Consider the following 25,533-nt stretch of genomic DNA (forward strand, 5'->3'; position numbering starts at 1 on the left):
TTTTCGTAAAGATCAGAAAATTTTAACCCAAATTGATGTATCACACCTTATTTTTATGATAAAATTCACTTTTAAAGTCATAATTGTCATTATTTATTAGTGTTTTGTTTTCGGCCATCTTGAATTTATAAAAATAAAGATATCTCGGGTGTTATAACACCTAGATATGTCAAGTTTGGACTCATTTCACACGTTTTTTAATTATCTAACGAAATATTTACGAATCATTAATTTTCGGCCATCTTGATTTTACAAAAAATGTTAAAATCGGAATAATTCGCAAAGTTATTAAGCAAAATACGTCGTGTTTGGATTTATTTTAAAGGATTTTTCGTGTAGATGAAGAATATTTAAAAATTAAAGTTGATATTTAAACCTGAAGATATCATCATTTCTTTTATTTTTTAAGAAACATCAAAAATAATAAGATTTTCGTAAAGATCAGAAAATTTTAACCCAAATTGATGTATCACACCTTATTTTTATGATAAAATTCACTTTTAAAGTCATAATTGTCATTATTTATTAGTGTTTTGTTTTCAGCCATCTTGAATTTATAAAAATAAAGATATCTCGGGTGTTATAACACCTATATATGCCGAGTTTGGGCTCATTACACACGTTTTTTAATTATCTAACGAAATATTTACGAATCATTAATTTTCGGCCATCTTGATTTTATAAAAAATGTTAAAATCGGAATAACTCGGAAAGTTATTAAGCAAAATACGTCGTGTTTGGATTTATTTTAAACATAATTGATTATAAAATTTTAATTAAAAAAAAATTATTTATTTTTACCGTTTCATTGAACCGCTTTTATTTGTAAATTACGTTCAATGTAGTTTAGAAACTTTTATAAGTTTTCACTTTACGTTTATTTTGACGCGGGCAACGTTTATTGATTCATTCATTCTTACTTACGTGGAGTTTACACTCCGTGTAATTAAAATTCACCCAAAACATTCAACGATTTCAAAAAATAAACCTATAATTACACTTTTTATTGTTTAAAAATGTTTTTGTATCGTAATAAAACCTAATTTTGTCGATTTAAATGTTGTATTTATTCAAAATTCGTCGAATTTCAACGAATTCGAGTATAATCAAAACAATGTTACATCTACCGTTTGATAGATGGCGTAGTTTCGCACAAATTATACAAAACCGGGTCCGCCATTGTTACCATCGGTTGTGTGGCCCTTAGAATCAGAAGAGAATACGTTAAATCGCCGTTTTAAAAATTAGATTTGTGTTTAAAGGTGGTTTTTTAAACGCGACGCGTTCGCACCGGTCGTTATTCTTACCGATTTGGAAAAACGGTTTTTCTTCGTGGAACTGGTTCGATCCGACTCCCCAACGAGTGTGAGTGTGCAAAGTAGGTAAATCGTCAACGATTCTCTTTTCAAACATCGATTCTCCCCGGATACAAAACTGTTTTTGTGGCGTCAAATCGTTTTTTGCGCGTTTAAACTTCATCGTTTGATGCAAAAAAGTTTTTGCGATCGTCTTTTTTTTAAGTAATCGTTCTTTTTTTTTATTGGAATGTTTACGCCTACTAGATTTGAGTAATTAAGTTTGTTTAAAAAAATTGGTTTTCTTTTTTAGGTTTATCTGGCGAATTTAGAAGATTTAATTAATTAATTACACTTTGATTTGGTTATTAATGAAAGTTGGTGGTGTTTTTAAAAAAATTAGTGCTGGATGTTTGAAAGTGAGGTAATTGTTAAGCGAATTGTGTGGATAAACGCTTCTTTTTCGACATGTCACCTGGTTAAAACGAGATTTAAGGGGATTTAATTCAGGAAAATCGCTTTTTTTGTTGATAACTTACGTTTTTGTGAACTTTTACCATGTCCGGGCCACCTCATCATTCCCATAATAGGCAACCTCCCCCTGGAAATCCAGCTTGGAATCACTTGCAGGTTTGTTTTAATTAATTAAAACGATTTTTTTGATTATTTTGGTTCATAACTATGTAATTAGAACTGTCAGTGTCAATTTGAATGTCAAATTGACAGTTGTAATGACGTTTATTATTTTGAGGTTAAGTTGAGGTTAATTTTAATTTTTGATTATTTTAGACTACATTCCAGGTGCCAAATTTTTTTCCGCGTCAACCCCAACATGCCCACATGTCCAATGAGCACCATTTAACTTTGCACCAACCCACTTGGCATACTCCAACCACTGAGCCAGCAATGAAAACCATTGCAGCTTTACCCCATGTTTTTAACCTGGATCAGATGCTTACGGAGCGTTCGTATCGCGCAGGGGTTGATTTGACTTTGACAAGAAATGGGAACCAAAACGGCGATGTTCCATCAGGCCCCATTAGCTTAAGTGTTCGTGACACCAACAAGATTAATAGTTTACCTCCTGGGGCTTTGGGTATCCAAGGGGTTGAATTAACAAAGAGTTTGAGCCCTGGGTTGAAGTCTTTGAGTCCTGGGTTAAAAAGTAGTAGCCCTGGTTTGAAGAGTAATAGCCCAGGAGTTATAAAACCAATGAGCCCTGCTTTATCAACAAGCCCTGGGTTACAAGATAGCCCAAAAACGAATAAAAAGAAGAGGATGGATAGTGTGCTTGAAAAATTAAACACAACAGTTGAAAAAAATGAGGTTGAGAAGACCCTCTTTGAAATAGAGAAAGAAAAAATTAATTTGGAAAAGCAACCTATAGAAAAATCAATAGAAAAATCACTAGAAAAACCTTTGAGTGTGTTAGTTCAAGGACCTAATGATGAAAATAGTAATTCAAGTAGTACAATAAACGCGCCAACCCCCACAAATGATGACCTATTAGTGTCTCCATACAGTAATGAAGATAGTTTGGATAGCAATAAATCAAGGAGGAAAAGAAAACCAAGTAAAACAGTTCGTGTAGCCAAAGAACCATCAGAAAAACCAGAAGAAAAAGAGGAACCAGTAATCCCCCCCACAGAAGATGTAATCGACGGCAAAATCAACGAAAAAGTCGTCGAAAATGAACCGGAAGAAGTCCCACCGGCCAAAAAACCACGAAGAAAAACCAGCTCAGAATCGGAAACGATCGAAAAAATCGCCTCCATGGTCCAAGAAGTCGTTCAAGATCACCAAAAAGACGAAGAGAATCAAGAATCCAATAAAAACGAAACTAAAATTGACGAAAAAATCGATGATAACCAAATTGAGGAAAAAAACGTTGAAAATAACCAAGATGATTCAAATAAAGAAATTGAGCAATCGAAAGTTGATGTTCCGGTTATGGGGGGAGTTGTTACGGCGGCTCAACGAAAAGCTACGAATTTTGTTGAGGTAAATTTAAATTATTATTAATTTAATTATTATTTATTTAAAAAAAAATTAACCTAAAAAATTAATTTTTTTGACGTTGTCATAGCAACTAAAAGATGGCTGCTCAAAAAACTTTTTGACAGGTAATATAACCTCAAATTAGAATTTTTATTAATTTTTTCTATAAATACTTAAATAATTTGCTCTGAATTGTAGTTGTTAATAAGAAACAAATTTGTATAAGTGTTGGAAATGATTTGTAATTAAAACCAATCATTATAATTTCCTTTTGGTGTTCTATTTTTGCTGAGATTTTTGAGAAGTAACCAATTAACTTTTATACTGGAAGATTTATTGCTGATCTCACATTGAATTGAAGAGATTAAATTACATCAAAATTGTGTCATCAATAACTCGTTTTTGTTGTAGTGTACTAGAAAATGTTTTGATCATATAAAGGTATCAAATATCACTGATTCTTATTCTAATCACAGTGGTTATGGACACCACACTTGAGAGTGGTTAATTTTGGACACCTTGCACTCCCAAATCACCTGCAAGCCTGGTAATGTCTTCAATTAGATTCTCTTAAGACTCTAGAGTCTAATGTACTGTTTTATATCTGAAGTATCCAAAACTCTCACCATTTCCAAGAATATATTGCGAGATAGAATGCCTTAAAGGTTGCAATAACCCCCTGATCTATTGGTTGTTGTATTTGGATGTAAATAACTTTGACAGCCAATGGAGTTTTGATTTTGTTCAGGTTTTGAAGATGTCCTGGAGCATTGTCCAAGAGAAAAAGTGCTTTGGGTTCAACCCTAATAGGAGTTTTTCATTGAATACAACTTTATTTATTATTAACAACCTAATTGTAACAATCCCAATACGATATATAAAATCTCTTGTTGCAGTTTCGTTTAGTTTTCTTCTCTTTGCTTGTAATTCATCATCACATTCATTATTAACAGAACTGTCGCTGTATCACTTTCCATTATTAATTGAAGTATCCTCTTTTTAATGCAAAAGGCCGTTTTGAAAAATCACTTTTAGTTCTTGCGAAATAAATTTTTGAAATAATCGAATTTTGCAATTTTCGCCGATTAAGTTTTAAAAATTCGTATAAAATCCAGTTCTTGGAATATGAGTATGCAAATTTCCCAAAGTGTTAACAAAAGTGTCCTCTTTCCAATGAATTAACCCGTTTTGAAAAATAACTTTTAGTTTTTGAGAAAATAACATTTGAAGTTTTGATAAAATTTTCGACATTGCAATTTTCATCGATAATTTTTAAAATTCGCTATAAAATTCATTTCTTGAAGGATCCTTGTGGAAATATCACCAACTATTAATTATAGTATCCTCTTTTTAATGCAAAAAGCCGTTTTGAAAAATCACTTTTAGTTCTTGAGAAATAAATTTTTGAAATAATCGAATTTTGCAATTTTCGCCGATTAAGTTTTAATAATTCGTATAAAATCGATTTTTTGGAATATGAGTATGAAAATATCTCAAAGTGTTAATAAGAGTATCTTCTTTCCAATGAACCAACACGTTTTGAAAAATAGCTTTTAGTTTTTGAGAAAACAATATTTGAAGTTTTGATAAAATTTTCGATGTTGCAATTTTCATCGATAACTTTCAAAATTCGCTATAAAATTAATTTCTTGAAGGATCCTTGTGGAAATATCACCAAGTATTAATTAAAGTATCCTCTTTTCAATGCAAAAAGCCGTTTTGAAAAATCTCTTTTAGTTCTTGAGAAATAAATTTTTGAAATGATCGACAATTTTTTAGAATATTCCAATTTTCGCCGATTAAGTTTTAAAAATTCGTATAAAATCCAGTTCTTGGAATATGAGTATGAAAATATCTCAAAGTGTTAATAAGAGTATCTTCTTTCCAATGGACCAACCCGTTTTGAAAAATAGCTTTCAGTTTTTGAGAAAATAACATTTGAAGTTTTGATAAAATTATCGATGTTGCAATTTTCATGGATAATTTTCAAAATTCGCTATAAAATTCATTTCTTGAAGAATCCTTGTGGATATATCACCAATTATTAATTATAGTGTCCTCTTTATAATGCAAAAAGCCGTTTTGAAAAATCTCTTTTAGTTCTTGAGAAATAAATTTTTGAAATAATCGACATTTTTTTCGAATTTTGCAATTTTCGCCGATTAAGTTTTAAAAATTCGTATAAAATCGATTTCTTGGAATATGAGTATGAAAATATCCCAAAGTGTTAATAAGAGTGTTTTCTTTCCAATGAACCAACCCGTTTTGAAAAATATCTTTTAGTTTTTGAGAAAACAATATTTGAAGTTTTGATAAAATTTTCGACGTTGCAATTTACATCGATAACTTTCAAAATTCGCTATAAAATTAATTTCTTGAAGAATCCTTGTGGAAATATCACCAATTATTAAGTATAGTGTCCTCTTCTTAATGCAAAAAGCCGTTTTGAAAAATCACTTTTAGTTCTTGAGAAATAAATGTTTGAAATGATCGACAATTTTTTCGAATTTTGCAATTTTCGGCGATTAAGTTCTAAAAATTCGTATAAAATCGATTTCTTGGAATATGAGTATGAAAATATCCCAAAGTGTTAATAAGAGTGTCTTCTTTCCAATGAACTAACCCGTTTTGAGAAATAACTTTTAGTTTTTGAGAAAACAATATTTGAAGTTTTGATAAAATTTTGGATGTTGCAATTTTCGTCGATCACTTTCAAAATTCGCTATAAAATTAATTTCTTGAAGGATCCTTGTGGAAATATCACCAATTATTAATTAAAGTATCCTCTTCTTAATGCAAAAAGCCGTTTTAAAAAATCACTTTAAGTTCTTGAGAAATAAATTTTTGAAATAATCTAATTTTACAATTTTCGCCGATTAAGTTTTAATAATTCGTATAAAATCGATTTTTTGGAATATAAGTATGAAAATTTCCCAAATTGTTAATAAAAGTCTCCTCTTTCCAATGAACCGACAGATTTTGAAAAATAGCTTTTAGTTTTTGAGAAAACAATATTTGAAGTTTTGATAAAATTTTCGATGTTACAATTTTCGGCGATAACTTTCAAAATTCGCTATAAAATTCCCTCTTTTTAGAGATGCTTCGTTAGTTCATTTTGAAAAAAGTTCATTTTGTATCTTGGATCCAAATAAGTTGATCTATCTTATCAGCTTTCTTATTAATTTCTTAATTTCATTTTTATTCAAATATCGCAATAATGTGGCAATATATAGATATAAAGCCTGGTATTCGGCTTTGACACACTAACAGCGGTTTAAGTTTCAAAGTTCCTGAAACATTCGCTGCCAGCAAAAGAGTTATTCTATCTTTCGCAACTTGGAGTAACTAAAACCTGGAGCAGATCGCTCTTCACCAGAAATAAAAGTTCGTGCTGGTAACTCCTTCCAATAAAGACTTGTCTCATCAACGTTGAAGATTAACTCAGGAGAATAGTTGTTTTGTTCTCTGAACATCACCCTGAAATTCCTTCACTACATAATTTCACACTACGACGGTTACTTTGGGATTTAAATCTCATAAAACAACCCTTGCGTCCCAAAAATGTTTCTTCACCTCCATCTGTTTCCTTAAGATTATTAAAAATTAATTTTGCTTTTTCCGTTATAACAGTTTGAGTCAATGGAATATTTTTTTGATGTACATGATCCATCCATGTTAATTAAAGATTATTTTAAAAACATAACTCATGCCCAACAATTAGTAAATACGTTTAATAAATAAATTACTAAATAACTACATTGAACAACGAAAATCGGTCTAGTATAAGGGGAAAACCCGATCGAAACATCGGGGATTCACACAGCGTAATACACGTCTTCGTATTTCATTTTGTGACCCTCTTTGTGTATTGGGCATATGATACTTCTTTTTGAGTCGTTAGGTATTGTTTCTTCTGCCCATACATAGCTTATTAAGTTGTATAGGGGCTTCTGCAAAATATCTCCTTTTTTATACAATTCGGCGGAATTTCATCCCATCCTGGCGCCTTATTGTTTTTCATCCATCTAATCACTTCTTCTTTCGTTGGTGCGGGTACCATTATGTCGTGAGTTCCGATTCCAGTTGGTTTTTGGTAGTCCCCTTCTTTTATGTTGAATTGTTGATAATTATTTTGGTATCATTCCTTGGTGTTGTATTATAGGCATAAGGCAGTCTATAGTTTCTGCTGCCTCTGCTTTCCCACTGTGTAATATTATGTGGATCTTAATGCCACTAATTTCTTCGCATGTCCACTTAGTTTGTTGTATAGGTATTATCTTCGTTTTGTACCTTTTAAATCCCATTAGAAGCTTCTTTGAAGGTTTCGTAACTTGTACCCGTCCTCCATATGCATTGGTTACCGTATTTTAGCTAAAGTTGCTCAGGTTTCTAGAGTTCCTTACTTTTTCAGGAGGTCTTGTGGAGGAGAGGGTGATTTTTTTCAAATAATTTTTCTTAAATATTTGTGATAAAGTTTAACCACGGTTTTCTTTTAAAATAGCTGAAATTGGATTAAAGTTTTGTTCATCAAATCATCACATCTCAACCTCTAAAGTCCACTGCAAGACATAGGTCTCCCTTGGTTGCTTCCATAACTCTCTACCCTGAGCAATTTGCAACCAGTTGTTGATACTCCTTAAATTATCATACCTTCTGGTTGAGTTTCATTTCAAAATAATCATTCTTTCATAGGTACAGAGATAGCCTCAACATTGATCTTTCCATTGCTCTTTGTGCAATTCTAACTTTGTTTGCTCCTTTCTTCGTCAATCTTAGGGTCTCTGTACCATACGTTAAAGCATGATGTAGAATACACATTGATTGAAGACCTTTATTTCAAAAACACATTTAAGATTCGTTCATAGGCGATCCATGCCAGCCCAATTTGTACTAGTAAATCCATTGGTTTTAAGTATTTATTAACCCTTATTACTTGTTAGTTACTTGTTTCTACCAATTAAGAGCTTTGTCACGTCTTATGTTTTTGAGATGTTGATTTTGTTCAGTCTTTGTAACATTGCTTGGGCTATATTTATACTGTCGGATATGAGGAGAATATCGTCTGCACTTTGCAGGTATTTTGCGGCATTTTTCTTTATGCCTAAGTTGTCCCATTCTATCTATTTGGACACATACTGGAGCAAATTGTTGAATAATTTTGGAGAAATGGTGTTGCATTGATGAACACTTCTTTTTATGCTGTTGCTATGAAGTTATTAGTATCTTCATGAAGCTTAGTACAAGTTGTAACGTTCACTATGAGAGTCAACTAGGGATTTCAACATTTCCTGCTGCTTGATTTCTCGATTACACTTTTTAGAATTTGGAGGTGATCGTTTGAGTCGTACCCTGATCGGAACTCGACGATCAATCATCGTCTTTTTTCATTACCAAGCTTACAATTTTCTGCCCAGCTTTTATTCTCATATATCAGTCTGAGTTTACTGTATTTTCCAATAATCCTATATTCTGCCCAACTTTTTTTTTCTTTTATCAGTCTCTGTTCATAATAATTTTTTCATTACTAGATACTTCTTAGCTTTCCTCCATTCTGCACAATAATTTTTTCTATCCCTTTATCCGCTCTATTGAGTGTTAACAGCGTATTTATCTATTATTACGAGCTTTTCACTCTTCTTTCATTCAGCACAATCTCTTTTCTCTACTTAGTCTCTATTCAGTGTCTTTCTTCTATTTCCTGTCTCCTTCTTTTTTATCCAAACTTTTTTCTCTTATACCAGTCCGTGTTCAGTGTCTTTTTTCTATTATCATGCACTTTGCAACTTTCTGTCCAAGTTATTTTTCTGATATATCTATTGCCACGATCTTTCCAGTCTTCCTTCATTCTACCCAACGTTGTTTTTTAATTACTAGAGTCTTCCTGGGTTTTCTCCTGTCTATACAACTTTTTTTCCTCTCGTCTTAGTCTCGATTTAGTGTCTTCCTTCTATTTATAGTCTCCCTACTTTTTGCAGAAACTTTTTCTCTTAAACCAGGATGTCCAGGCAAGTGGTCCGACTCGTCGTGGTCTCGTCAAATGCAATCGTACATGTCAAATGATTTCGTCATTACTTAACATGTAAGAGTACACGACGAGTCCAACCGCTTGTTGGAACAAAGCTATTATAAATTCCTAATTTGCTGTCCAACATTTTTCTCGTATGTTAGTTTCTGTTCACTGTATTTTTCTATTATCACGCTCTTTTCATTTACCAGTCTCAGTTCGGCGTATTTTTTGTATTACCAGATTCTTTTAAGTTTAGCCATTTTGTTAACATTTTTAATCTCTTCCTGGTCTTCATTTTATCCAAACTTTTTTCTCTTATACCAGTTTGTGTCCAGTGTCTTTTTTCTATTACCATGCACTTTGCAACTTTCTTCCCGGTCTCTATTCACTGTATTTTTGTATTGCCACGATCTTTCCAGTCTCCCTTCATTCTACCCGACGTTGTTGCTCTTTTAGCAGTCTCAGTTCACCATATTTTTTTAATTACTAGAGTCTTCCTAGTTTACCTCCTTTCTGTACAACCTTTTTCTTCTCTTTCTAGTCTCCATTTAGCGTCTTTCTACTATTTCTAGTCTTCCTCTTTTTTATCCAAACTTTTTTCTCTTATACCAGTTTATGTCCAGTGTCTTTTTTCTATTACCATGCACTTTGCAACTTTCTTCCCGGTCTCTATTCACTGTATTTTTGTATTGCCACGATCTTTCCAGTCTCCCTTCATTCTACCCGACGTTGTTGCTCTTTTAGCAGTCTCAGTTCACCATATTTTTTTAATTACTACAGTTTTTTTAGTTTATCTCCTTTCTGTACAACTTTTTTCTTCTCTTTCTAGTCTCCATTTAGCGTCTTTCTACTACTTCTAGTCTTCCTCTTTTTTATCCAAACTTTTTTCTCTTATACCAGTTTGTGTCCAGTGTCTTTTTTCTATTACCATGTACTTTGCAACTTTCTCCCCGGTCTGTATTCACTGTATTTTTGTATTGCCATGATCTTTCCAGTCTCCCTTCATTCTACCTGACATTGTTGCTCTTTTAGCAGTCTCAGTTCACCATATTTTTTTAATTACTAGAGTTTTTTTAGTTTATCTCCTTTCTGTACAACCTTTTTCTTCTCTTTCTAGTCTCCATTTAGCGTCTTTCTACTATTTCTAGTCTTCCTCTTTTTTATCCAAACTTTTTTCTCTTATACCAGTTTATGTCCAGTGTCTTTTTTCTGTTACCATGCACTTTGCAACTTTCTCCCCGGTCTCTATTCACTGTATTTTTGTATTGCCACGATCTTTCCAGTCTCCCTTCATTCTACCCGACGTTGTTGCTCTTTTAGCAGTTTCAGTTCACCATATTTTTTTAATTACTAGAGTCTTCCTAGTTTACTTCCTTTCTGTACAACCTTTTTCTTCTCTTTCTAGTCTCCATTTAGCGTCTTTCTACTATTTCTAGTCTTCCTCTTTTTTATCCAAACTTTTTTCTCTTATACCAGTTTGTGTCCAGTGTCTTTTTTCTATTACCATGCACTTTGCAATTTTTTCCCCGGTCTGTATTCACTGTATTTTTGTATTAGCACGATCTTTCCAGTATCCGATGTTGTTGCTCTTTTAGCAGTCTCAGTTCACCATATTTTTTTCCTCCTTTCTGTACAACATTTTTCTTCTCTTTCTAGTCTCGATTTTGTGTCTTTCTTCTATTTCCAGTCTCCCTACTTTTTGCAGAAACCTTTTTCTCTCAAACTGGGTTGCTTTTATTAGCTTTCGACGAATCGGACCGCTTGTTGGAACAAAGCTATTATAAGTTCCCAAATTTCTGCCTAACTTTTTTTCTCATATATCAGCTTCTGTTCACTGTATTTTTCTATTATAACGTTCATTCCAGATTTCCTTCGTTCTGCCCAACGTTCTTTCCACTTACCTCTGTTCACCGTATTTTTTCTATTACCAGATTCTTTTTAGTTTAAAAATCTAATTATTAACTTGCAATAATTTATTGAAATTGGAAAAATAAAACTAGTACCGATTAAATTAAAATATAAAAAGCAAGTAAGAAGTTTCATTTTTCAAATTTCATTAGATTCTTTTTAGTTCAGCCATTTTGTCAACCGTTTGTGTCCAAACCTTTTTCTCGTATACCAGTCTGTATTCAGTGTTTTTTCTTATTGCTAAGCTTCTAATTTTCTTTCTAGTCTCCTTTCGTTCTGCCCAACGTTCTTTCTCTTTTGCCAATTTCTGTTCACCGTATTTTTTCGATTACTAGACCCTTCCTAGTTTTCTTACATTCTGTACAACCGTTTTCCTCTATTACTGGACTCTATTCAGTGTCTTTCTTTTATTGCCAGTCTTCTTCCTTTCTGCGCAACCTTTTATCTCTTTATCTAATCTCCGTTTAGTGTCTTTTTGCTATTACTAAGCTTCCAACTTTCTAGACAGCTTTTTTTTACAGATCAGAATCTGTTCAGTATATTTCTCTATTGCCAGACTCTTTCCAATACTCTCTATTCAGCGTTTTTATTCTATTTCTAGCCTATCTCCATTCTACCTCCATTCTTTCTTCTTTTCTAGACCTCTGTTCTATATTTTTTTGATGTTACCAGTCTCTATTTAGTATATTTCTGCTATTACCAATTTTTTTTTCGCCCAATCTTAATAATAGCTAGAAGACACCTTGTTGGGTAAACTATTAAAGTTCCAGAAACCACAATCTCGAGAATGTAGACATTTACACTCTTATTGGTCACTGGTGGTATTGCCAACATAAAAGTACCAAAACTCACATCGTTGTCATAAAAAAAAATGTAGACAAATGATTAATATAACCTAAAAATGAATTATTTTTGCGATCATTACCAACTTGAATTTCTTTTTATTTATCCAGGTTGAGAATAAGTTAGAAGAAATGTTTGCTGGTATCGTTGAAGATCCACCAAAACCAGAAGAAATTCCAAAATCAACATCGCCCGAATCGCCGCAAAACGAAAATTTAGCAACATCAACAACGTCAAAAATTGAAACTACATCAGAAGAGATTACGTCGACGAATAACGATGAAAACGCTTTGTTATTAATCGAGGAAAGTGATGATTTGTGTAAAACTCCGGTTAAAAAGGGAAAATTATCGACGAAGCGACGAACCAACACGACGCCCAAGAAGAAAAAGGGGAGCAAAGCGGCGAAAGTTTCGTCAAAAACGAGCGGTGGACCCAGTGGGAGTAGCAAGAAAGATAAGAAATCGATTAATGGGAAAATTGAGGTTATTAAGGATGTTTACGCGTATGATTCTGGGAGTAATACGAGTTCGGTGAAATCCAGGGGACCTTTTGTTCATATTGAAGGTAATTTTAATTATTAAATAAATGTTTAGGTTCAAGGACGGTAGAATCTAAGAGGACCATCTACATACAGTGCCGCTTTAACAATGACTAGGGCAATTAAAAATTGAGCTTTTTGACGTTTTCGAACGTAACCTAATTTAACTTAATTCCTTTTAAAGCATTTTTATTTCCTCATTTGTAGTCAGTTCTATTAGTTCTTCTTCCAGCTGCATGGGTGGGCTGTGTTAACATTTGCAAAAGGATCCAACACCCAGTATTTCCAATATTTCCAATGTTAAAATGTTCTGGAATCATTCTTGGAAATCACTGTGAAGGTTCTCCAAATATTGGCAGGAAATTAAGGAAATTGTGAAATTCACGTCTGCCAATATTTTTCTTATGTAAAAGCAGCAACGACATTTTTTGTTTCAATCAAGTTTAAGTCATCACCTTGTCTGCCAAATACGCAATGTCATTCTTTGATGTGATGAGGTTGTTGTACAATTCTTTGTCTTCGTTTTTCAAAAACACTATAACAGTTTTAAACAGATTGTAAAAACGAGCCTCTTGATCTGTGTGAAACAACAATCGGTTGAAAACTTCGTCATAATAACATAAAGGATTTTATTGACTGCTTTGATGACATGTTGCAGTGATTGAAACAGCCCACTGTGGCCTAGAGCGAAATCATTGCAATAATATGTGGTTTTTCATCCTGAAATATTTAATAATTGGATCAAATACACATTTTCCGCAAAAAAATATACAGGGTGATCAAATAAAAATTAAAAAAATATAAAAACTTGATCAAAAAACAAACACAATTTTAAACAAAATAATTACTAATACGAATTAAACACAAATATATTACTAAACATAATCGGATTTGTCCTCACCATCGTCGTCACTTTGCGGTCCACCAGGTTCTTCATTTTCCAAATTTTTGTTTACGTTTATACAGGTGTCTCACCTAACTGGTTCGTTAAAACTTACAATTAGTTAAAACTAGACCATAACTTCGTTTTTTTTTAATGAAATGCTATAGTTTTTTCTACACCTTTAATTGTACTTAAAAAAATAGGTTGACTTTGATACAAGTTATTTTTACGTAGCGCTTTTCGTTTTTGAGTTATTTTGGTTTTAAGCTTTTTTTTGGTAAATTTCAAGAAATTTCAGCCAACGTTCATTCAAAAAAGATCTAGATTGGCACGATTATTCTTCAGCTGCTGTCAAATAGATTGTCATTTGTTGTATCGGAGTATCTTATACAGGCTGGTCAAAAATTGAATTACTGTTTTTCCATATTCAATGGCGTGAAAGTCGAAAATTATAAATGGAACGCTCCATATTTTTTTAGCCTATCAGAAAGAGAATTTAATTCTGTACAAATTTATATATCGGTCTCTATTCATTGTATTTTTGTATTGCCACGATCTTTCTAGTTTCCCTTCATTTTGCCCAACCGTTTTTCTTTTTTATCAGTTTCTGTTCAGTGTATTTTTTCTATTGTCAGATTCTTCCTAGTTTTCCTCCATTCTGCACAATATTTTTCTTCCCTTCCTGGTCTCCATCCAGTGTCTTTCTTCTATTACCAGGCTTTTTTCATTCTGACCAACCTTTTATCTCTTTATTTAGCCTCTGTTCTCAGTGTATTTCTTTATTATTACGATTTTTTCCATTCTGCACAATCTCTTTTCTCTCCTCATAGTCTCTAATCAGTGGTTTTTTCTATTTCCTGTTTTCTGTCCAAACTTTTTTCTCTTATACCAGTCTGTGTCCAGTGTCTTTTTTCTATTACCATGCACTTTGCAACTTTCAGCCCAACTTTTTTTCTCATATATCGGTCTCTATTCACTGTATTTTTGTATTGCCACGATCTTTCTAGTTTCCCTTCATTTTGCCCAACGCTTTTTCTCTTTTATCAGTCTCGGTTCAGTGTATTTTTTCTATTGTCAGATTCTTCCTAGTTTTCTTCCATTCTGTACAATCTTTTTCCTCTCTTCCTGCTATCTATTTGTTGTCTTTTTTTGTATTTCTAGTCTCCCTCTGTAGTATCTTCAGTAAATAATCACTCAATTTCTATTTGCCTTTTATTTCCGAAAAACACTCTACATTCTCTATACCTAACTTAACCTAACTTTCAATATGTCATGCCACCTTTTTTGTTTCTTCCATATACTACACCCTCTTTTCTGCCAAAGCTTTTTTTTCTTATACCGGCTTATACGTTTTTCTATTGCCAATTTTCTAATCTTTTGTCCAACCTTTTTCCTCATATGTTGACTGTATTTTTCTATTTCCATGTTATTTCCAATCTTTTTCCTTTCTGCCCAACCTTTTATCTCTTTATCTAGTCTATGTTTAGTGTCTTTTTGCTATTACTAAGCTTCCAACGTTCTGCCCAGCTTTTTTTTCATAATGTTAGTGCCTATTCAGTACATTTTTCTATTGCCAGACTCTTTCCAATGTTCATCCTTTCTGCCCAACTACCAACAGTCCCTATTCAGCGTTTTTCTTCTATTCCTAGCCTCTCTTCATTCTACCCAGTTTACTTTCTCTCTTTTTAGTCCCAATTTAACCTCTTACTTCATTTCCAATCTCTCTCTCCTTGCTACCCAACCTTCTTTTTCTTAATTTGGTCTCTATTCAATGTTTTTTTTATGTTACCAGTCTTTAAATTTAGTGACTCTAAACATATTCTAATAATCTAATTTATAAATGGAACGCTCCATATTTTTTTAGCCTATCAGGAAGAGAATTTAATTCTGTACAAATTTACTATAAACATTCACACCTTTCTTTTTATGCACTCCAGCGAAATGCTTGTGTAATCCTTTTATTGAGCCGCCTTTACATACTAACGCCAATTCTACAAATATTGCAAGTGAATGTGTTTCTAGCAAACAATAGTTCTTGACAGGTTTTCTCGTCTAAACCTCAGATATAACATCAACGATGTTTCATAGGTTGGTAAAGTGGACTCATCCAATGGAATTGAAAATTGACTAGTGTTCAGATGGTTTTGTACGAAACTCTAAATCAGTCATCGTCTTGTTTAACCCTAGAGAGTGTTTCAATTTTCTTGCCAGGGAGGGGCAATTTTTTATCCTTTCTTGTTGCCATGGTCTGGTGAGTTGTTCTTGAAGTCTAACAACAAATTCTTATCTTGATAATGGTTTCTGTCCTCTTTTTATTGCATTATGCAATAATGCTGCTGCAAGGCCATCTCCTGGTCTTTCTATTGACGTACATACTCTCCAGCTCCAACTCCATCGGTATTTCTGACTTATTTTTGCAAAGATTGCCAACTATTGTTAGATCGTATGGTTTATTTCATAGTTTCGTGGCCAAAGGAATACTGGTAAACCAGCTATCCATCGAGATGTTGCGGGTTACTCGCATCACTAAAATGACCATGAGATAAATATCATGTCTTATTTTCTGTTTGTTTTGATAAAATTATCAAAATTCGCTATAAATTTAATTTCTTGAAGGATCCTTGTGGAAATATCACCAATTATTAATTAAAGTATCCTCTTATTAATGCAAAAAGCCGTTTTGAAAAATCACTTTTAGTTCTTGAGACATAAATTTTTGAAATGATCGAATTTTGCAATTTTCGCCGATTAAGTTTTAAAAATTCGTATAAAATCCAGTTCTTCGAATATGAGTATGAAAATTTCCCAAAGAGTTAATAAAAGTATTCTCTTTCCAATGAACCAACCCGTTTTGAAAAATATCTTTTAGTTTTTGAGAAAACAATATTTGAAGTTTTGATCAAATTTTCGATGTTGCAATTTTCATCGATAATTTTCAAAATTCGCTATAAAATTAATTTCTTGAAGGATCCTTGTGGAAATATCACCAATTATTAATTAAAGTATCCTCTTTTTAATGCAACAAACCGTTTTGTAAAATCGCTTTTAGTTTTTGAGAAATAAATTTTCGAAATGATCGAAATTTTTTTCGAATTTTGCAATTTTCACCGATTAAGTTTTAAAAATTCGTATAAAATCCACTTCCTGGAATATGAGTATGAAAATTTCCCAAAGTGTTAATAAAAGTATCCTCTTTCTAACGAACCAACCCGTTTTGAGAAATAACTTTTAGTTTTTGAGAAAACAATATTTGAAGTTTTGATAAAATTTTCGATGTTGCAATTTCCATCGATAATTTTCAAAATTCGTTATAAAATTAATTTCTTGAAGGATCCTTGTGGAAATATCAGCAATTATTAATTAAAGTATCGTCTTTTTAATCCAAAAAGCCGTTTTGAAAAATTATTTTTAGTTCTTGAGAAATAAATTTTTGAAATGATCGAATTTTGCAATTTTCGCCGATTAAGTTTTAAAAATTCGTATAAAACCGATTTCTTGCAATATGAGTATGAAAATTTCCCAAAATGTTAATAAAAGTGTCCTCTTTCCAATGAACCAACCCGTTTTGTAAAATATCTTTTAGTTTTTGAGAAAACAATATTTGAAGTTTTGATCAAATTTTCGATGTTGCAATTTTCATCGATAATTTTCAAAATTCGCTATAAAATTAATTTCTTCAAGAATCCTTATGGAAATGTCACCAATTATTAATTAAAGTATCCTCTTTTTAATGCAAAAAGCCGTTTTGAAAAATCACTTTTAGTTTTTGAGAAATAAATTTTTGAAATGATCGAATTTTGCAATTTTCGCCGATTAAGTTTTAAAAATTCGTATAAAATCCAGTTCTTGGAATGTGAGTATGAAAATTTCCCAAAGTGTTAATAAAAGTGTCCTCTTTCCAATAAATCAACCCGTTTTGAAAAATAACTTTTAGTTTTTGAGAAAATAATATTTGAAGTTTTGATAAAATTTTCGATGTTGCAATTTTCATCGATAATTTTCAAAATTCGCTATAAAATTAATTTCTTGAAGGATCCTTGTGGAAATATCACCAATTATTAATTAAAGTATCGTCTTTTTAATCCAAAAAGCCGTTTTGAAAAATTACTTTTAGTTCTTGAGAAATAAATTTTTGAAATGATCGAATTTTACAATTTTCGCCGATTACGTTTTAAAAATTCGTATAAAATCTAGTTCTTGGAATATGAGTATGAAAATTTCCCAAAGTGTTAATAAAAGTGTTCTCTTTCCAATGAACCAACCCGTTTTGAAAAATATCTTTTAGTTTTTGAGAAAACAATATTTGAAGTTTTGATAAAATTTTCAATGTTGCAATTTTCATCGATAATTTTCAAAATTCGTTATAAAATTAATTTCTTGAAGGATTCTTGTGGAAATATCACCAATTATTAATTAAAGTATCCTCTTTTCAATGCAAAAAGCCGTTTTGAAAAATCGCGTTTAGTTTTTAAGAAATAAATTTTTGAAATGATCGACAATTTTTTGGAATTTTGCAATTTTCGCCGATTAAGTTTTAAAAATTCGTATAAAATTCACTTCTTGGAATATGAGTATGAAAATTTCCCAAAGTGTTAATAAAAGTGTCCTCTTTCCAATGAACCAACCCGTTTTGAAAAATAACTTTTAGTTTTTGAGAAAACAATATTTGAAATTGTGATAAAATTTTCGATCTTGCAATTTTGATCGATAATTTTCAAAATTCGCTATAAAATTAATTTCTTGAAGAATCCTTGTGGAAATATCACCAATTATTAATTAAAGTATCCTCTTTTTAATACAAAAAGCCGTTTTGAAACATCGCTTTTAGTTCTTGAGAAATAAATTTTTGAAATGATCGAATTTTGCAATTTTCGCCGATTAAGTTTTAAAAATTCGTATAAAATCCAGTTTTTGGAATATGAGTATGAAAATTTTCCAAAGTGTTAATAAAAGTGTTCTCTTTCCAATGAACCAACCCGTTTTGAAAAATAACTTTTAGTTTTTGAGAAAACAATATTTGAAGTTTTGATAAAATTTTCGATGTTGCAATTTTCATCGATAATTTTCAAAATTCGCTATAAAATTAATTTCTTGAAGGATCCTTGTGGAAATATCGCCAATTATTAATTGAAGTATCCTCTTTTTAATGCAACAAGCCGTTTTGAAAAATCACTTTTAGTTCTTGAGAAATAAATTTTTGAAATGATTTACAATTTTCGCCGATTAAGTTTTAAAAATTCGTATAAAATCCACTTCTTGGAATATGAGTATGAAAATTTTTCAAAGTGTTAATAAGAGTGTTCTCTTTCCAATGAACCAATACGTTTTGAAAATAACTTTTTGAAAAGACTTTGTATTTTTTATTTTATCTCGGTTATTTTTTACTTACTCATTTATATTTAATAATATTTGGCAATAACATGCAATAACTGTTTTTCAACTAAGTTTTTGGATATAACTTTTTGGATTTTTTGCCTATAACTTCTTTATTTTTCGTTTTTTCGTGAATTCAAAAAAAAACATTCTTAAGGCAACGTTTTCGTGAAACTATCATCAGGTTTATTTTTTCTTATAAATGCCATATTTGATTTTCACACAAAAATATAGGATAATTTTATTTTTTTCATTTAAAAACCATTCAATTATTCAAAAAAAAAGAATAGATCCAAAAACTTTGCCCTCATTTAACCATTTCTGTATCTCTTATGGTTTTTGAGATCCCATTGTTGGGTTCAAATTTGAATTACCCCTGTATAGTTTAGGTTATACCACCAGTTTCGCGATCTATTGCTACAATTTCTTTATGAAATCATAAAATATCATCTTTTATCTTCAATTTGTGATATAAATCGTTTCTTAACTCAAACATTTTCTGTATTACTCGAGTCTTTTTAGATTCCACCGTCTTTGGTTTAAGTTAATTTTGATTGAAATGTCAATTTATGACATTTCGAGGTTATTTTATTTCGATTAATCAAATAAAATTGACGTTTAACTTAACCTAAAAAAAAAAAATCTAATTAATTAAACTTTTTTATGTAAAATGTTAGGTACACGAGATTCCCCAGTTTCAGTCAGTATTATAAACACCGCAACGGAAGAAGATAACGAAAAGAAAAACAATAAGTTAAAAAAATTCCACGACGACAGCGAATATCGTCATAAAGTGCGTTCGAAAGGATTACATTGCAGCACTTTGAGTAATAAGTACGATGCTCAAACGAAGGATGTAAGTTGGATTTGCGTATTTTGTAAACGAGGACCACACTCAACGGACGTTTCTTTGTTACCGAATTCGAATCAATTTTATCCACCGGGTGATTTATTCGGGCCATACGTTATAACGAATAATTGTCCCGAGTTTGAAAGGAAATTAAACGATCCTTACGATAAACAATTTAAAAGTAAAAAAATCGCGCGCGTTTTGGACGCTCAAAATACAGCGATCGCACCGACGTCAAATGTGGCGCCAAAAATATCAAAAAAATCCAAACGAAAACATCACCAACAACAGCAACAATTAGCGGTTGTGGAAAGTAGTGAAAATAGGGATTTTCACGACGATTTTTTATTGGGGATTACGGCCACTTCGGAAAAGACATTTGAAATTTGGACCCACGAGGATTGCGTGGTGTGGTCGCCAGGGGTTTATTTGGTGGGGCCGAAAATTGTTGGACTTGAAGAGGCGGTTTGGACGTCTTGTAACGTGATTTGTGTTAAGTGCGGTTATAAAGGGGCGAATTTGTGTTGTTTGAGGCGCGGTTGTACCAACGTTGTACATTTTGGTTGTGGTGTTGTTGCGGATTGGGCGTTGGATTACGATAGTTTTAGGGCGTATTGTGTTGAACACAAATCGATGATGTGTTAAGAAGTTTAAAAAAATAAGTATTGATGAAATTAATTAAAAGGGGAGGAATAAAAGAAATTGAGAGGAAAGGTGTGATCTTAAAATTAATTTGATTTGAAACATTTTCGAGGTTTGTATCTTTTTAAGATTATAAATTATTTTTTTTGCTTTATTTAGGGAAAATCGAACGATTTTTTTACCAAGAAATACGCTTAATACTTAAAAATTAAATTGAACGAAAAATACTCTTTATTTAAGATTAAATCGTTAAAAAAGTACATTTAATGTACACACACACCAAAAAAGAACTACATAACAATGTACATAAAAAGTTTAGTTTAAATTTAAAATCACAAATTTCAAAAAAGTCTCTTTTTTTATTATTAAGGTGTTTTCATATTTCTTTTTGTACATAAAGATTAAATAAATAATGTGTATAGCTTTATTATTAATTAATTAATTAATCAATAAAAAAAGGAAACAAAACAAAAAAAAGGTAACAAAACTCTAAAATAGACTGTATTTTCCTTGATTTTGTTGTTTTTTTTTTAAATTTTCTTTTGATACAGAGAGAAGAAAAAATCTTAAATGTAAGTGTGTACTTGTAAATAATTCTATGTTATTTTTTGTAATAAATAAACTTAAAACCGAAAAAAAAATAATGAAACGACAGAAAAATCCTTAGCACCTCAGTAAGGCAAGATTTAATCGTATTTATTAGAAACTTTTTTTTGTCAGAATTCGTTAAAAACTTGTAAATAAAACGAATATTTACTAAAAAAAAAATTAAGCAAAATTAATTCGTAGCGTTTATTTATTACAAATACATTTTCCATTAAAAAATTTGAAATTTTGGCGAGATTAATTGAATTAGTGTGTACAAGCGCCATCATTTAATCAATGTCGAAACTAGAATTGTAGATTACATTTTGAACGAATTATCTTTTCATTGTTAGAGGGCATCTAAAACAAATATTAATACAAAAGGTAACAAATTGGTATTTCCACATCCCAATCCAATCAATGAAATAACCATGATCTTGACATGGTTTCTCATCAAGGTTCTAATAGCAGTAATCACCCAAGGACGATAGAATGTAATCTACTACATCCCAGGAATGACGTTTAGGGAACATTTACATTAGATAATGCTTACTTTGCTTATACAAAGTACAGCTCTGTTCAGATTTAATGCGAATCGTCCGCTGTTAGCTCCGACATGACGCTGGCACTGGAAGAAGACGGAGACATCTTTTGTTTCTATTCTATTCGATTTCTGAGACTAAAGGAAGTTACTCTCTTTCTTAACCCAAAAACGGGAAAGTTGGCCTTACAACATCTAGATCAGGCTGAAGACTTATTCTTAATAATGCTCAACGAAGGGGAATTGCTGAATACGTCACCGCCAATCCATTTACAACGTCCACAATTATCAAGGAATTAATTCGATTGAATACATTCGAGTGCTGGAGGATATTTTGATACCATCAGTGGATCATCACGATTGTCCAAGACAATTCACCCGTGCATTCTTCAAGAATTGTTCATGATTGGTTTGACGATCATAATGAGGTTAGGCGAATATCCTGGCCAGCGCGGTCACCTGATCTTAACCCAATCGAAAATCTATGGGCGTTGGTTGAGAAACAGTTCAATAAAAATGCCAACTTTCCGATTCGCAACGTGGATAATCTGCGCTGGAGCGTTCAACAACGCAATACCACAATCTCTGGAAAGAGCTGCTCTTGACAGGGAGTGGAAGCAACTATAGCGGGTTGGATCCGCAATATGCTTGATAGTAGAACAGTTTTTACTTCACTCCACGGTGATACGATACGCTTTAGGCCGGGTGGTGGCTGCCCGCAGGGAAGGATGTTATCTCCTCTGCTTTGGTCCCTCCTAGTTGACGATCTGATTGCGATAGTCGAAGCCGTTGGTGTAGAAATACAAGCTTATGCTGATGACATTGTCGTTATGGTCAAAGGAACCTGTTTGCCGAGGATATCTAAAGTCCTCCAGGCGACCCTAGATACCATTTGCGCTTGGTGTAAGAGAGAGAACCTCTCAATAAACCCGCAAAGGACAATTCTTGTGCCCTTCACTAGGAAACGAAAGATGGATGGACTAATCTGCCCAACTATCCAAGGTGAAGAAATTCCTTTCTCAAAGGAAGTCAAATATCTAGGAGTAATCCTAGACAAAACCCTGTCATGGAATGGACATTTGCAGGGAGTTTTGCACAATGCTAAACTATCCTTGTGGACTTGTCGCAGTTTTTATGTAAGAAATTGGGGTCTTACCCCTGAAAGATTGTACTGGCTCTATGTGACTGTGGTTAGACCTATGATCACATACGGAGTAGCAGCCTGGTATAGGAAAGTTAGACAGATTTCAGTTATCAGTAAACTTTCACGAATTCAGCGAGTAGCTGGATTGGCAATCTCTGGTGCGATAAGCACAACACCAACTCTAGCAATGGAGGTTCTGCTTGGCCTATCTCCTCTGCATTTGCATATAGAGAAAGTGGCTAGAACAACCATTTACAGATTTAAGCAATATGCTCAAAACTGTTCCGACATGTACTTCCGACATACTGTGCTATCAATGCCGTCAGATTTGGCGGTATCACTATCAGTGATTAATGCTCGATACCAGATTGTACTGCCTGAGCGGCAGTCCTGGATCGAAAACGAAAATTCTCTGGTTCAGGCAGATATTTGCGTGTTCACAGATGGATCTAAAACGCCGGAAGGGGTCGGAGCAGGAGTATAGTGCCAGACACCTCGAATTAAGCAAGCCTACAGCCTGGGTACGTGCTGTACTGTACTCCAGGCGGAAGTATTTGCTATAGACATGGGTGCTAAAATCCTTCTTGAGAAAGGGGTGAAGAACATGACAGTACGAATTTTCTCAGACAGTCAAGCCGCTCTCCAGGCGCTGCAAGCCGTGAAAACGGTGTCGGCTCTGGTTAATGATTGTAAGGGAACATTAAACACACTGAGTTGTGATAACAGACTTTCTCTGATCTGGGTTCCGGGTCATTCTGGGGTTGCTGGCAATGAAGCGGCAGATGAGCTAGCACGAGAGGGCAGCGCTAAAGCGTTTGTGGAATCGAAACCAGCAGTTGGTGTATCATTTGCGATGGCCAAATATAGGATTGGACTGTGGGCTGAAGAGAGACTTCGCCTACTGTGGACCAGTTCTCCTGAAATGAAACATGCTCAGGTGTTTATTAACATCGCCACTGTCAAACCCGGGAATATTTTAGGACTTGCCCGTAGTAGCATAAAAGTTCTAATGGGTGTTTTTAGTGGGCACTGCCGATTAAAAGCACACCTCAACTTGTTGGGTTTAGCCGACGATATGCGGAGGAAGTAGAGACGGTTGAGCATGTTTTATGCAACTGCCCAAATTCACGTTTTTGGGTCGCAGTTTATCTCCTCGAGGGATCTGAATGACCTTTCGCCGAGCAAGGTATTAATGTTCGTTAAGAGCATTGGAGTGCACTGTGAAATTTGATAACGATATCTATCGCGGTACAATAGATCCTTAGGGTCGCGGTGCAAGGTTGGTTGGTCTGCCTACCCGATATAATAATAATAATATAATAATAATGTTTATTAACCCATAGCACCATTATAAACCCCAATAACAAAATACTTAAAAACTAAAATAAAACCAAAATGAAATGCCATGAGTTAAAAAGGACCACGTCAGCATTCCCAGTGGGTCAGCTGTTTTTCATTGGTCCTTTTTCTACATTTTGTATAAATAAACTTAAACTTCATGACGGCAAACGGAAATAGAAAGACTAGTTGTTACCAAAAACTTAAAATTAATACCAATTATACATAATAGTAAGACTAGCTTTCTAGTAAATAAGAAGAGCTAAGACAAGGAAAGGAGAAGAAACACGAAAAAACAATAAAAGAAAGAAAAAAGAGAAAAAACAACAAAAAAAAAAAAAATTGATTCATATGTCATCACAATTCTGCTCATTCAATAACTCAGACGTATATATCACCCTGAAAACCCGCTCAGATTCCTGCAAGACCGAAAGTGGACAGTTATTCAACAAATCAGGCACACAATACGTGAAAGATCTTTTAAAAATTTCCAGTCGATGCTGGGGTATTGTTAACGTATGTCTGTGCCTAATATTAATATTATGAACGTCTGTTCGAAATTGAATTTTGTTGTATAAATATGGTGGACATTTGGTAGTCAGAACCTTATGGTAGAGGCAAGCAGAGTGAAGGGCCCTACGACGTGACATATTCAACCAGCCCACCCATTTTAAGGTGTATGAGATACTCGCATATTTCCTAATGCCATAAATAAAACGTAAGCACGCATTCTGAACTCTTTGAATTCTTACCTTGTGAATATTATCAATACAAGGGCCATATAATACATCACCGTAATTAAAGATCGAGAGAACCAGGGCGTCACACAAGCGTATCCGCAGTTGCTGTTCCAATAAATGCCTACTATTATAGAGCAATTTTAACGCTGCATATGCACGACGCAGTAGACTACCAATGTACGAGTCAAATCTAAGTTTACTGTCAATAATGATACCCAAATTCCTTGCACTTTCAGCAACCTGCAAAACATCAGAGTCAATCTTCAAGCTCAACCCATCCCTGACTTCGTCCAAAACACCCCGGCTCCCAAAGACCATCACCGATGACTTAGATGGATTTATCCTTAAGCTGTGCTCATTAGCAGTATTGACCAAGGCCTTCAAGTCAGCATTAATATTACTTTCAGCCACAGCTAGATTTGATGTTGGAAAAGTGTAGTATAATTGAATATCATCAGCATACATGTGCGCGGTACAGTGCTTTACAGCCAAACACAGTTGGGAAGTATAAATTGAAAACAGAATTGGGCCAAGAATAGAACCCTGCGGCATACCCGACACGACCTCAACTTGTGCAGATAACTCACCATTACAAGCTACTCGCTGTGAACGGTAACAAAGATAATTCTGAATAAGATTGAGAGCAGACCCCGACAGTCCAATATACCCAAGCACTCCAACCAGCAGCGAATAGTCAATGCAATGTAATGTAATGTAATCTGCGCCGCAACATTACAGTTGTGTGGGAATTGTTTCACGGCAAGTATACATGCGAAAGATTAGTAACTTCGATGTCCACCAGATTGCAATGTTGCATAGAGAATAATGAGTATTATACAAAATAC

General features: G+C 33.1%; 1 protein-coding gene and 1 long non-coding RNA gene across 3 annotated transcripts; one reads left to right on the forward strand and one right to left on the reverse strand.

The window, feature by feature from the left end:
* Window positions 1–810: 810 nt before the first annotated feature.
* LOC139429898 (uncharacterized) lies at window positions 811–1,925 on the reverse strand. Its single transcript, XR_011640490.1, has 3 exons — window positions 1,835–1,925; window positions 1,308–1,770; window positions 811–1,202 (listed from the first exon to the last, which is right to left on the reverse strand). It is a non-coding gene; the product is annotated as an uncharacterized lncRNA (long non-coding RNA).
* Window positions 1,834–21,122, forward strand: LOC111423074 (uncharacterized protein CG5098-like). Of its 2 annotated transcripts, none has more exons than XM_071196221.1 (4): window positions 1,834–1,925; window positions 2,085–3,296; window positions 12,162–12,618; window positions 19,526–21,122. In XM_071196221.1, exons 1-4 carry the CDS (start codon window positions 1,854–1,856, stop codon window positions 20,341–20,343), a joined length of 2,559 nt encoding a protein of 852 aa, XP_071052322.1. In that variant the 5' UTR covers window positions 1,834–1,853; the 3' UTR covers window positions 20,344–21,122. The 2 variants fall into 2 exon arrangements, with proteins under 2 accessions (XP_071052322.1, XP_071052323.1); XM_071196222.1 differs by having other exon boundaries at window positions 1,836–1,925; window positions 2,097–3,296.
* Window positions 21,123–25,533: the final 4,411 nt, after the last annotated feature.

Source organism: Onthophagus taurus, chromosome 5 (genome assembly GCF_036711975.1).
Source record: "Onthophagus taurus isolate NC chromosome 5, IU_Otau_3.0, whole genome shotgun sequence".
Lineage (NCBI taxonomy): Eukaryota > Metazoa > Arthropoda > Insecta > Coleoptera > Scarabaeidae > Onthophagus > Onthophagus taurus.